At 36.3% G+C, this 14,690-nt stretch overlaps 1 protein-coding gene across 1 annotated transcript in view; it reads right to left on the bottom strand.

The window, feature by feature from the left end:
- LRP1B (LDL receptor related protein 1B) overlaps positions 1 to 14,690 on the bottom strand; it is a 579,931-nt gene that overhangs the window by 261,130 nt on the left and 304,111 nt on the right. The window contains exons 10-13 of the mRNA XM_086750558.1: positions 11,214 to 11,436; positions 8,349 to 8,520; positions 6,189 to 6,332; positions 4,538 to 4,774 (exon numbers count right to left, since the gene is read on the bottom strand). Of these exons, the coding sequence (XP_086606684.1) occupies positions 4,538 to 4,774; positions 6,189 to 6,332; positions 8,349 to 8,520; positions 11,214 to 11,436 (776 nt within the window). The remainder of the gene's footprint in view (positions 1 to 4,537; positions 4,775 to 6,188; positions 6,333 to 8,348; positions 8,521 to 11,213; positions 11,437 to 14,690) is intronic.

Genomic DNA, 14,690 nt, shown 5'->3' with positions numbered 1-14,690 from the left:
GAAATGTGCAGTTCTTTGAACGTGGGAAGAATTGAAGCCTGACTACCTCTGTATTCATGTGTTCCTTTGTTGGTTTTTTTTTTGACTATTTTGCTGAAGAATAGCAATTTTTTTTCTTCTTTTCCACTACAATTCCATTTCACAATTTCTGTGTTCACACTGCTATGCCCAGCTGCAGAAATCAATAAAATAAGAACTTGCAAATAATCAGTCCTTGATATCTCCTCCCTCTACTGTGACGAAATTTTACAAAAAAAACCAAAAACATTGCTACAAAATTTTAGGATGTTAATTATTGTTGGGCCTTGGTGCAACATATCAAATTAAGCTGAAATCATTCTGAAGGTCCAAAAGATATTACAGAGGGACAAAGGTACCCACCAAAGTATCAACTAAACCTTGTTCACATGAGAAACTAGACTTAAATTTAGTAAATCAGTCATGGGTGTAGAGATGACACTACATCCTGTGAGACACAACATGAAAAAGTGATGGGGGGTGGGGGTGGCATAGGCTTAAGTGTTTTCCAAAATGTGTTTAACATTTTTATCCCTCTTTCTGATACATGCTATACTTTTGGGGACATATTTTTCCTTGTGATCTAAAAAGCTTGAAGGAAGCAACAGTGTCAAAATTCACTCTCCAGATGGAGGATAAGAAATAGCACTATGATGACACACCTAAACCAGCAATCAGTCCGATAAGAATCATCCAGTCAAAGGACAACACAACTGTGGATCAGTCAGAGTGGGCAAGACCAGTGCCAGCAGCTCACCCAGGTTTCCCAAGCTGATGGACACCGTCAGTTTTATTTGTTGTCTTTCAGTGACTTTGATACATTCTTCTAAAAAGGTAATGCCAGACTCAGCTGGAACTCTCAGAGTGGGAGAGCGGCCTTTGGTCTTGGAGCGGATCAAGTACATTGAGAAGAGTAAAGTGCAAAGTATGGTAGGGAAAAGAAGAGAGCATCTCACCAAGGTCCTGGCAGCCCAAGGCTCACAGAGAAAGACTGCTGAACAGAACAGGGAACAAAGACAAGCTTCAGGAGTGAAAGAAAAGTCCTTTAGGGCTCAGAGGAGTCTCATCAGATTTCGCTCAACTCAAGAAAACACTGACATGACTGAAATCAAGCTTGAGGACAAGGAGCGATTTGTTCAAAACCCATTTCATTTTTATCCTGTCTGACCTAGACATTTTTGGGTGAAACACAGTTTTTCTATTAATAAAATCAGCTCTTTAATGATTTTTTTTTTCCTTTGGGAGACAAACCAGTCCAAATGCGGACTGTATTAGTGTGAACAGCAAAGCTAAGTTATTAGATAAGAATGCTAGATACCTCCTCAAATTTACAAGCATAGTGCTCCAAGCGCGTTCAGTTTCATATAATAGCTACTGTATCTGAGCTACCATGCATTCTGCGGTAATTTTGGAGCATCTGTTTCTAAATCAAATACAATCTAAGTCAAAAAACTCATGGTAATTAGATATTAAATATATCAGAAAGTTTTAAAGTAAAGGAGAATTCTACAGCACAGTCCTATAGAGACAACTCACATTCTTTTTGTGAGGTTATGGTTTAAAGTTCTCTTTTATTTAACTACTTCAGAGCTTTAAATACACTCCTTACTTTTTAAGTGGGCTTCACATTAAGTAGTAAACAGGAACAAAATAATGTCCATTCCGGTTACACAAATTGATTTGGCTACAGTAAGCCAGGCTTTCTGCAGTGAAGCCCTTTCAACATAAAAATGATGAGGTGAATAAAATATAATTTTTATCATTGTTCACTTGATAATTGAAAAATTAACATTTGTAATTCTGGAAATACTATCAGAATTTTACAGTCAGTAATAGTATGCAAGCTACAAATATACAGAATACAGATACAAGATTTAAAAAAAAAAACCCCACACTCGTATTTCTAGAGGCAACAATTCGCCACTCTGGTTTTAAATATGCCAAAGATTATAAGCAGAGTGTGTGATTTGGTACAGAACGGCCTAGCTCATCAGTGTCACTTAGAACATGGACACTCATAGTGCCTAAAATACTAGATTAACATGAAAAAAAATTCTTCTATATACTAACTAGCTAAATAGCTTCCAAAGACCTTTACAAACTTACTTTGACCTTGTTTAAGCAAAAAGCTAGGCCTTGGCCACACTTCCTAATATTTAGAAGCAAACAATATAACACTTTAAGTCTCACAGCAACCCAAAACAACATAAGGAGGACAGAGAGAAGTAAAAAAATCCCCAGAGTCTGTGTTTATGTTGCTTCAACTGAACGATATTTAAATCTCTTAATGTCTGATCTGTTCCATTTTTTAAATTTAAAAACCTGATTTCATATGCAAGTTTGAAACCTTAATTACAGCAATTTCTGTTGCTGGTGAAATTACACTACTGTAGCAGTTGTGCTGTCAGCTCTAGGATAGGCCACGCTGTGGGCTGTCAAATAATTATCAATACTACACTGCAGTTTGTTTCCAAAAGTGAAGAATAAGAAATCACAGCTGAAACTATATGACAAATCAAACTCCAGCAGCGTTAGGTGCTCAGCGTTCGCAGTTCCCTGTAAACAGCTTGTAGGATCAGGCTCTCATGTAGGCAAACTGTAATTATCTGAGTTGGTGTTGTTTGAGCTAGCATATCTGTTCTTGCAAAACCTGATTGTCACAAAGAATGACAACTTCTAAACTGAGAAGTAACACCTACCACAGATAGAGTTCCTTAGCAGCAAGCTGTTCAGAGCGAGTATTAAACCACCTCCCGACACACCTGATTTCCTCTAGTAGCCTTCCACCAACGAATGGTTTAATCTGTCCCTGCTGAGTTCTTGAGAGCTGACAAGAATAAAAGCTATGGTGATATGGCTGGAAGCCATATTAATTTTTTAAACCATGAAAAACATGTTTACAAGTGTTCTTTAAACATACTTTAAAGTTATGAACCTACACCAAGTTCTAACAAACAACGTAAGCTCCTGAGGAAGGAGTGGGGGGAGAATAACAGTCACATTTTTTTCGTCTCTGTTAAGTATTAGGACCACCAATAATATATCATCAGATAATCCACAACTCTTTTGTATCACATTGGTATTTTTGCTATGTTGTACTTATAAAGAGTAGAAATTACAGTTAAACATTATTTTAAAGATTCTCTTCAATTTAGTGGTTTGCTATACAAATTTATTAATGTTTAAACATTTGATTAGACTAACCGCAACCTGTTTGACATCTTTCAGCAAGGATGCTCTTTGGTGTTACCTTATAATGTTTAAATCTACCTACTGTCCTCTCCTTTCTCTACTCCGCCCTTGGAGTACTTTGTTGTCAAATGAAATGTGTGTTGTTGAAAAGAAGGTCAGCAACAGAAGTTCTGTGATGTACAGTATCCGTTTCCATATTCTCAGAGAAATGAAGAATTACTGGATTGACAGCTGAGTAATTAATTCTTTACTCAGATAGCTGCCAATCACCAATACAGGGTAAAAAGCCATCTATTCCTTGCAACTACTACTGATGGGATCTTTGTGCAGACCCTGAGGTCTGTGGAGAGACCTAATACCCAAACAGCACCATACCACTGCAAACTGGAGATAACTTCTCTGAAATGAGCAGATTATAACATGGGTTATGAATGACAGGCAATGAAAATACAATGGTATTTTAGTTACTTTCACTGTCTCAAGCTTCAGTTTACAAATAATGATATTAAGCTCTCCGAAGGCCAAGATGAATATTCATATCGCTTATATTGAGTACTAGAAAATAATTACAGTGGAATGGATTTCAACTGAGGCAGTTGTTACCTCCTGCTGAAGCAGTCTTTCATCAGAAGGATCCATAAAAGAAAATGAAATATGGGTTGAGGAACTTGAGGTTTTATCACTGAAACAGCATTTAGTATGATGAGAGATGATTCTAGACCAGGGAGATTTTGTACAGTGTAGTGGGAGAGATGCAAACTAGGAAACAGCTGGTATCTTCTCTCTTTGCTATAATAAATGGTACAAACAACTTAATCAAGATTTTAAAAATGTTTAGATCTTCCTCTTGCTTCTACATATACAACGGAAAATGCATCAAGAAAGACAAAGCTTTTTTCCTAATGAGTTTGTAAGCACTACAGGAAGTCTCACTCTGTCAAAGAACTTGAATAAGCTCCAGAAACCACATTGAGGAAGTCCACAAAGACATGGGATGGCTCAGTGAACAAGTACAAAGAACTACATTATGGATCCACTGTAACTAACTACTAAAAGAAAAGAGTGGAGATGTAGGAGTTAATCACTGGCGGGTATAAGCTTAAATGGACAAAGTAAGAATTCCCAACAGAGCAACTTAAATTTTACACTTCTGCACTCAAGAATAAAACCCAGGAAGTTGTAAAAAAAAAAAAAAGAAGCATCACGGTCTAGTTGGGGTCTGTTTTCCATAGGAGATTTAAATAAAGCTTTAAATTATCTGTAAATGGCAGTTCAGCTTCTCCGTAGTGAGATTCTCTGAACATCACTATCAGTTAGCATTGCCTACCATCTTTGAGGATTGTTTCTCGCTCTGTGCCATCAATTTTCTGTCGTCCAATTAGGAAACTGGTAGTATCAGCAAAGTAAATGTAATTGGTTTCAGCATGGAAGTCCAGAGCACGAGGATTGACCAAGTTTTCTATAGGGATCATGTATTCATCGGATACTTTGGTATTCAGGTCCATTCCCCGTATTATTCCTGGGCGTCCCTTCCCATAAAAAAGAAACAATTCATTCTTTGGTCCTGCAAAAGAAAGATTACAAACATAAACAACTGATGCTGCCTAATCTTCTTTACAGTGCATAATATCACTGTTTAATTAACTGGCACAATTAGTGGGGGAGCAGGAGTGTTAATCAATACAAAAAATTAAACTTTCATATATTCCGAAGGTATCTAAACTCAAGAAGTCTAGCTAATTATATTATCTTAATTAAAATACAAATTACTTCAGTGAGCTGCTTACATCTAATTTTTTTTTTATAGAAAAGTTCACACTGAAAAGCAATGCTAGAACACAGAATAACTTTGCATCTACTGTGAAATGGACATATATAGCTTTGTAGACATTTAATTTTACAATTCATTAGGATCTATCAGGATAATGTAGACCATGACTGAAGCAATCATTAAATCTAACAAGACCATAAACTCCAGCAAATACAAAATACCATTTTTTTCATCTGAAGTTTTTCAGAAAGAAAGAAGACAAAAGATTACAGTAAATTTATTTGAAATGGGAATACAACAAATCAACATTCACTGCTCTTTCATACTGAGATATAACACACAGATACCAATACTTCCTATTTCTGAGGAGATTTTTACAACTTAACCAACTAGGTTAATTACAAATAATTGAAGTTTAGTAAGGTGATTTTGTTTCCTTAAAGTTACTTATAAATATCCTTAGATCCTTATTACTACCAATATACCTGTTAAAATTCTCTAAGATAAATACTTTTCCTAATGCCTCTCAGGGTTTTTGTTGGAATTGTTAGTGAAAACCATATGAGGATTAACTGAGATCAAGTATATCCATCTACCCGCATCCATCTAAGTATCTAATTGTATGCCTTTCATCTGAAACAAACCAATGCCATCTGGTCAAGAAAACAGACAAAACTAGGTGTTCCCCATAAGTTTCAGGACTGTCCTGTTGGCTGTAGATGACCACCAGATTGTGTATACACAACGTTAGGCATAACCACAGTTATAAAAACCAAACTTGCTTTCACAAAGTATTACGAGAAAAGCCTTGCTTGACTTATTCACACAAACGGTCTGCTTCTGAGTTACAAGTATGGGTAGAAGATGTGACAAACTATTTAACAGCATTTCAGTACCTACGTACTGTGAGAATGCATAGCATATAAAGAAAGAGTAAAACAAATTAACTTCAAACTTGTGATGATTCTCAGAATTCTTTAAACAGCATCTCAGGTTTAATTTGTCACTTCTATGAACTAAGCCAAATCAAAGCACTCTAAGGGAATGAAAGGAGTATGTGAACAAAGTGTCAGGTACATGTTGCAAACAAATTTTACCCCAGAACAACCCATGTGATTTCTATTGTTATTGATAAGCAGGTTAAATAACACCCAGAACTATACCCTGAAACAGTAGCAGCTGGCAGACTTTGATTTAAATAACATACTTTTGCATGACCTGCCATCACTCCCCAGGATGAAGCCAGTCCTGCAGCGACACGTCCGTGCTTTGTAGTTGCTGCTGAGCAGACAGATGTGCGAACATCCCCCCGGCAATCCATTTGGGTCTGCTTCACATGCATGGCTTCTGACTACGGCGAGTGAAAAACAGCACGATTGAAATCCATTAAAAGCAAGATATTTATATCTATCAGCATGTAGAAAGTTTAGATAGGGGAAAAAAAAAAGGGAATTTGTGTCATAATAGATCTTTCCCCAGAAGGTAACTACAAAAGGTGTTTTTTTTAAATGATACCCAAAACAGACAAGTAATCCAAAGGGCCATCTTGTGGCTATCAAGCCATACCCATCATTATATGTCATCATCCCTTTTTGGAAAAGCTTCTGCACAGCATTTGCCAGGCAGCACTCCCCTGGGGTAGCTGACACTTTTCCCCTTTTTAATTTGTTGCTTATGTTCATATGGTTGGTTGGTTGGCTTTTTGAGAACAGAGTGAATCCCATGCCAACATAAGTTGCCATTCATTCAACTCCATTAAACAGCACCTTTCTGGGGCAGATACCTGTGCAGAAACTAAAGAGCAGAATGAGCCTTGTAGCGTTTTTCTATATTTGCACAGTTGGGATGTAAATTCAGCTGAAGAAGCCAAAGAATTCCTTGCTTTTGATTTCATATTTTCAAATGCATGCTACTAAATTAGCAGACTAATATATCAAAACCTTTTTTTAAAAGTCTTTAAGGTAAATCTGATGAGAAAACAAAATCTACCTTGCTATCCTGCATTTACTAAGCAGGCTTACAATAGGCCTACAGTATTTTAGCCCAAAAAAAAAAAAAAAAAATTCTCTTCTTTCTCCTTTCCCCCAAGATTTTTAGTTCTTTTTTTTAAAAAAAAAAAAAAAAAAAAAAAGTAATCTAGTGGTTTAAGGTTCATATCGTTAAAGGTATACAGAAACTCTACCGAGCTGAGACAGCCTTTATAGCAAATCTTGACAGCAACAAACATGTCCATTCAAAACAAAAGAAGTAGCAGAGCGAAGAAAGGGCAAGAGGAACAGAGTAACCACAGGATGCAATAAAAGATTACACTGTGCTCATGTCTCTCCTCTACTCAACCTCTCTGACTCCCTCGGGGGTACAAGAGCGGGGCCTACAGCAAGGAAAGTTCTTTGCAGCCTTCTTCAGACACCAACATTTGCAAACCGATGCCCTCAGCTATAAGGCAAAAATTAGTTGACTCAGTCTACATCAATTTAGAGTTTGTTCCCACTTCAGAAACTTCTCCTAAAGCAGTCAGTTTGATAACATTGATGTTGATCACCAGAACTGATGTGTTAGCTTTTCCGTCCAAGCAGTCATTGCCATGATTTATTGCTCAGTCATATCAAAGAATTATCATAAAGTATCGCTGTAAATATTTTTTATTTTTCTATCTTCGCACAAAGTTCCCACAAATCACACTGCTGTTCTGAATGCAAAAAGCATGCAATCAGAGCCACAATCAGAGTCATACAGGACTATGGACCTCAGAAATTGCTTTTACCCAAAATTCTGAGATTACAGAAAGCTTTCCATTCTAGACGAAAATGAAGATTTTCCTTCACACAAGGCAAAAATTACGTTTATACAAACCAAGGAAAACTTAACAGCAATCTCCTATCTCACCAATTGCTGTGCTGGCAGTTTGGCAGGCTAGCTGCCCACATCTCCATGCTTTTTTGGCAATCCTGAAGACAGGAGCTCCCTTGAGGTTTGCAGTCTGTCCGAAAAGCAGACCCAGAGAAACCAGGAATCTCTGAGGTCTGAGACCTAAGCGTCTAGATAGTATTGGACATGTAATGATTCCGAAGGTGTTGAATTCTGAAAGTGTTGAGTGTCTGGAGCCAGACAGTTTGCAGACCAGGGCTCTTTGGCCGTTCCCCAAGCTGAACGCTCAGTAAGAGTTGTGTTAGGAGCTTAGAGATGCAGTAAAACCAGCCATAAGCACATAGAAAACTGGGCAGATGAAGAAGCAACAGACAATTTTGCCATAGTGACAAATTTTCACTGCATCTTCTGATAAATTTTATCTAGAAGAATCTTCTTAACCACACATTCATCTATTCCCTGTTTTTACCTTTCCTAGAAAGAGGAATTTTGATCTTACCTGCTGCTTGCGTTCTTTTCTGGTATACACGGATCTCTTTAGCATTGTCAAGTCCAGCAAGAGACTGAAGATCTGTGCCATTATATCTGTTTATTCGTAAAATGCTGAGATTATCTGAATTAACTGTATATAAATAGTTTTCAAATACTGCCAAACCACACAGATGCCTAATCTGAAAAATAATAATAATTTTAAAAAATCATTATTTTAGCTGAATGTTTTATGTATATCTATGATTTGTAAACATCAAACATGACTGTGAATTGTATATGCTAAACTGTACAAAAGGATTTCTGAAGGTGTCAATAAATATTTGCAAGTAATAAACACAAACTACACTAGAAATATAGTTCACATTCTTGTAGTCTGAAGCTTGTAATTAGAAAAGCTCTGTACAAGAAGGACAGAAAATTCAAAATATTAGGCAATCCAAATTAACTTATCCTCTGAATTTTCCACTTTCTCTGTCTTTCAAACTAAAAACTTCATGTGAAGCTTACACTTCAAGTGTAAGCTTATTTTAGTAATGACTAATATTAATTAATAATAACTGAGATAATTAACTAATATTAACCAGCATTAACTAATAAATATAAGAAATATATGCAATTAAAACATAGTTTATGGGTTGAATTGATGTATTTTTTATTATGTAATAATCAAAGCAAGGTAAATAGTGCAAGATACACCCACTGAATATTTTCTTAATAAAATACACAAGGAGATAAACAAATTCTCTCAGCTATGCTTGTGTTCCTTTTGTGTTGATGTCACACGGTACTGCTTCTCAAAGAGTAAATTCTAAAACTGTATTAACCTGTGATGTGTCTGGGTATACTGATTCAAAATTACCTAACATAAGTTAGCCAATCACAGTTGGAACATGAAGTGGTGGATAATCTACTGGTTGTGCTGGATTTATAATTTATAGATTCAGAAAATGTAAAATATCTCATTGATAACTTAGAAAGCTGAACAAATTAAAGAGAATTTGTTGGCAGAAGTTCAGATACTCATAGGCTGAATATCTTATTAGTTTAATCAATAAATTGTTCGCCACAAAGTATTTACTTAGCTCATTTACTCACAGATTCAGACATATGTCATAAAATAACCTAAACCAAAACACCTGTCGCACATCAAATATTTCAGTCCTTTCTGGAAATTACTCCCCAGTTGGCCAAATCTTGCCATTGTATTCTGTCCTTACTCAGAGGAGGAAAAAAAAAATAAAAAAAATAAATCAATGGGAGTGTTTGAATAAGATCCAATAGAAATTCAATCCAATTATAGTAAGATGTAAAAGAAAACAGCCTTGAAAATAATGATGCATCTGTACCAAACTGTTGAATTCTCCTCTGTGTTATAATCCTTTATTCCCTTTTTCCATTTGCACTCAGTTTAAAGCTTTAAGTCCCATGAGAGCTTTTCTATACTTACACTATTAAAACTATGTGACTCTTTTTACAATGCATTTTATAGTGACTTAATTATTTGTATTTAATTTATGCACTTATTATTTTTTACGTCTTGTGAAGCTTTCCAGCTACCTTATGCATGAATGGAAAAGTTGCTTTTTACAAAAGATAGCTCTTTGAAAGCCACCCAGGATATCAATCAAAAAAGCCCGTATCATTTGGAAAGCATGTCTTACTTATGAAATAAACATTAATCCCTAAAATTTCTTGAGATTAATTTTCTGGTTTTCTGTTTCCTTGGACTAATGAGGAGTAACTTGGAGTAACAGTCATTCTGAATCCTGCTAAATACAAACACAGAGCATAGTGAAATCACCAACTTTTCATTTGGAAAGACAATCAAGATGCTTCTCCTTTCGTCATAGTAGTGGCTACCTGAAAGGCCAAACTTTTTAATACCCTTCACCAATATTGAAAGAAACGGACATCCTTCTCCCTTCTTAGCTAGTTCAGAGAACAAAGAATCCCTCTGAACTTGATAAAGAATCCTCTTTTGCATCTAAATATCAGAAAGAAGAGAAAGAACAACCATCTCCACGACACCAGCACAACTCACAAGCATGTAAAAATAATTTACAATTGTGACCTAGACTGGTTTTTGTCACATTTTCTGCCTATTTTTAAATGGTAGTTATGCTAACCAGTTGTTTCTTGTTAAACAGTGATAATTCATTTTTACATAATTTTTAACCTCAGTCAGAAGCATATGTACTCATGGCACCCACACCAGCTCTGGGAGTCCAAGTAGCAACCAGGAACAGTTTAGTCTTTGCCAATTTTCCTTCAATTTCTTGCAAGCCCCACAACTACCAGGGAACCCTTCCTTTCCCTGCTACCTACTACCCGGCTCTCCATGCTGAAGCAACAATAATGGATTGATATACTCCTCCTCAAAGACTCATACAGTCTCTGCATTTGTATTTATGACTCTGAACATCTGGATCAACTGGGAAAAGTATCATTGCCATCAACAAAATGTTATTTAAGGGCATCCAGATTGGTCTGAACAGATGAATAGCTTTTGTTCTTCTGTTTCTTTGACGTTCTTGTGCCTGTTAGTTTCTTCTTCCTGAATTGGCAAGGACATCTTGTTTTTGTTAATAATTTATCCCCTAGTATCTTTCCATTGCCCCATATTTTCCCACCTAAAGTCTTTTACAACAGGGAGTGTGACTTGCATGGTGCATTGTTAACGAGACACTACGTGGAAACGTGTCCATAGGTTGCAAAACAGGCCCAATTGCAAATAAAACAAAACATGCAGATGCATCTTTTAATGTCTAATGCATTTGAACCAGAGACAGAAACATCTGAAATTACTGTTAGCATTATGTACATCCATATATTGATATTGTTACTTTTTACTAATTTGCAAATAAATACCTACTTGTTTGCCTTTAATTATCGTATGCCTCTTTCTCCCTTGATAGTCAACAACTTCCACACTGTCCAGATATATGTCAACCCAGTACACATATTTATTGATGAGGTCTAGTGCGAGAGCAGTCGGCTGTTCAATTTTAGCGTTTACTATCCACGTCCTGTTCATTCCATCCATGTCACATCTCTCCACCTTGGCAGCAATCCCGTAGTCTGTAAAGAAAAGCTTTCTGTTGAAAGAAAATAAGATGTTGTAAGCTTCAAAGGGTGTGAGAAGAGTGCAAAGCTCCCGGTGGCTCTGTGCAAAGTAAGGGTTTGTTCTTCATCATTTCTTGGGGTTCATCTATCAAAACTCCATATTGATAATCGTATCATTACCAAAAAAAAAACCCACCGTATCTTCTAATCAATTCACAACTACACAGAATTTTCTTTTAAATGGAATGTACAGAAGTTCTAAATGCATTTCCTTACACCGCAGATACACCATGTAATGCTACTTTTCTTTTAAATGGATGGTATCCATACGTACAGAGACTACATTACGATCTTAAATATCTCCTTCACCATTAATTATTTTAAAATGGCAAGATATTTACAAATACCAAAAAGTGGCAAAACCACAAAGCACTTACATAGTTTGGAACACGCTTCATTGCGTGTGAGGTATAACAAATACAGTGATCCAAACTGCCAGGTTTGTGAAAATACATTTCTAAAGCAGGTGCCTGTCGTGCATTTGTATCCAGTCTCGGAAGGATGGTCAGGATGGTCAGGCTTTAAAATGTTCCCGCAAATCCAATGAGTCATTCCATTCAAGAATAATGGAAACCTATCAAAGACTTAAAATTGCTACTAAAGTTTCCTAACCCAGAACTTGATTAGCATTCCCTGGGTTTAGTCCACACAAATCAATTTTGATTAACTCACAATATTTTAACAGGATTACCTATTTGTGAGACTAAATTACACTTGCAACCTGAAGACCACCTTGCCGTGACTTTAACATGCTATAAAGTAACATTCAGTCTGGAATGAGATTATTCTAAAACTACTTTGAGAATCAGGATTTCATTTTCCAAATGAAGTGAATTATCTCCTAGTTATTGCCACTAATGGGAATAACATTGGATGAACAGCAGATAAACCTTGAGATATCTTTATGTTGAAGAGTAGTAATTTATAGCCTTGTAACCTCTCATAGAAATTCTGCATTGTAGTACTTTTCAGGCTGGAAATAATACATGTTTGCTAAATAGGCAGGTGATATCCATATCCTTTATCATTACCATCTTCAAAGAAATAAGAATACATTGTAAATGTAGTTAAATTTTCACGTGCAAAATACGTACATTTAAAAATCATTAAAAGTACTGAAGGCAGAAGAATGATCTATAGGATAAGTACAGCAGCTGTCAAATGCCAAAATGAATTGATCACAGAATCGTAAAATAGGGCTTGAGGAGAATTTGAAAGGTCATGTAGTCCATCACCAGGCCATAAGGCAGAATAAACTTTACCTATAAGATTCCTGGGGGATATCTCCACTCCTGAGAGAGATTTGTATTTATGAAAATCATTTTGAATTCCTGTCTTGTCCTTCACTGCAATTCTGTATCCCAGCTGTACCTTCAGAACTTTTAAAAACACCTACTTATCATACAGGTCCATATAAATCAAACTGTGCATACCACAGCTGATGCACAATGCAAGAATTATATCTGCACAGCAAATGTTTAATTTGGAATGAAAACAGCCAAAGAATGGTGTATATATATGTACATATGCTTATATTTATGTATGGATGGATTTCATCAGCAGTAATAAGGTCAACAACTATTACAGTGAAAATAAGTTATTCAAATGTTATACGTACTCTGGTCTACAACCCGTACTTCTGGGGATTTCATTTAGGTTATTTGATGGAACTTTGTATCTCAAGTTCAATAATTCAAATCAAGCTCATTTTGCAGTCCTGGGTTGTGCTGTGGTCAGGCACATCCCCACCCGTGTGTACATATAAATATACATGCATACACACAACAAGGACGTTAAATTGACTTCAGATTGACTCTTCACTTGACTGCTCATGCACAGTATTCTTATACAAGATTGAACATTTCTACCTGATACCACAAGTTAGACCAACACACAAGTTAAAAATAATAATAATTTGCCTTTTACAACTATATTCTTCTTTCAGATTTGACAAGAACTAAAACATCTGTATGCCAATAACAAATGGATACAGTAAGGAGTACTGAAGTTAAGATGCTTTCTCTAGCTTTCAGGTATGGAGAGGAGTAATTTCCTTGGTTTTTAAATACCTATTTTACATTAGCACAAGTGATGTTAAGGAAGCTAGCCTGACTTCATGTGTAAATGACATACTTTTCCTTTTAAAAATAATTACTCTTCTCCTGGAGACTAACAATAACAAAACTTTATCTTTTAATGTAGAAGCCAAAGACAGAGCTAGAAAGTAGCTGCCTAACTGCTGCGGTATGATCAAAGCATACTGAAAATTAAATTAAGAAAAATAAATGCTGTACTATGTTATCTTGAAATGCAATTCTGTATTTAGATTTTTAGAATGAGGTTTACATCAGAATTGCATTTACAACACATGAAGCAGACCCACAATTACCTGTACCTCCTTTGCCTTCGGAGTTCTCAAGGATACACTGTAGTATTTATTTTGGCTCAAGACTGATTTTCCTGCTCACGAACGGTGCTGGATTTGCCTATCCATTTTCAGCAGGAGGTGGTGAAATCTTTTATCAATTCCCAGAGCAGGAGCACTGACCATGTGCATTAGCGCTGACCTGCAGGGACCAGCTCTAGCAGGGACAGGGAGAGCTGTGCTCGTTACAGCCTTTATTTCCTGAGACTACCAATGAGGATGCTAAGCGAGGCTGCTACAAAATAGTACAAATTTGGGCACTGAATTGAATTTTATTAAGATATGTTACCTTTTGAAACCTACAGACTTTTTAGTATATAGAAATTCTGAATATTCTCCTAGCTCTTTGAAACTGTGCAAACTGCATGTTCCGGCCATTGTTAACCAAGAACAAAGAGGGCCACCTTCTTCATCACATCCAGGTGCTTCGCAGGCATTCTATCCTATTCTTTTTTTTTTTTTTTTTTTTCAAACTTCTTAAACTCACAAAAGCACTCAGCTGTTTTGTCCCAATGTTCTCTCCAGAAGGTCTTCCACAATGGTTTTATTGTTGTTCCAACAGTTAGGAATCTCCATGTAACAGCTAACGACGACATCTTCAAGGCCAAGTTATACCTACTGATTTCTACAGCACACTTATTTGGCTTAAACAGTTCTTTTCACCTGTCTTCCCCTCCAAAGGTATTTCTAGATGGCAATCAAATACTTTCACTCTCTACCCAGCACCCACAGATAAGCAAAGAGTCAATCTTTCCCATATCATAAGACAGGCTCTTTATGTTGCCCTTCTATGCAGTTATT

Source organism: Chlamydotis macqueenii, chromosome 6 (assembly GCF_036417535.1).
Source record: "Chlamydotis macqueenii isolate bChlMac1 chromosome 6, bChlMac1.mat, whole genome shotgun sequence".
Lineage (NCBI taxonomy): Eukaryota > Metazoa > Chordata > Aves > Otidiformes > Otididae > Chlamydotis > Chlamydotis macqueenii.
The sequence above is the reverse complement of the archived record's forward strand: the minus strand, read 5'-3'. Positions and strand labels throughout refer to the sequence as shown.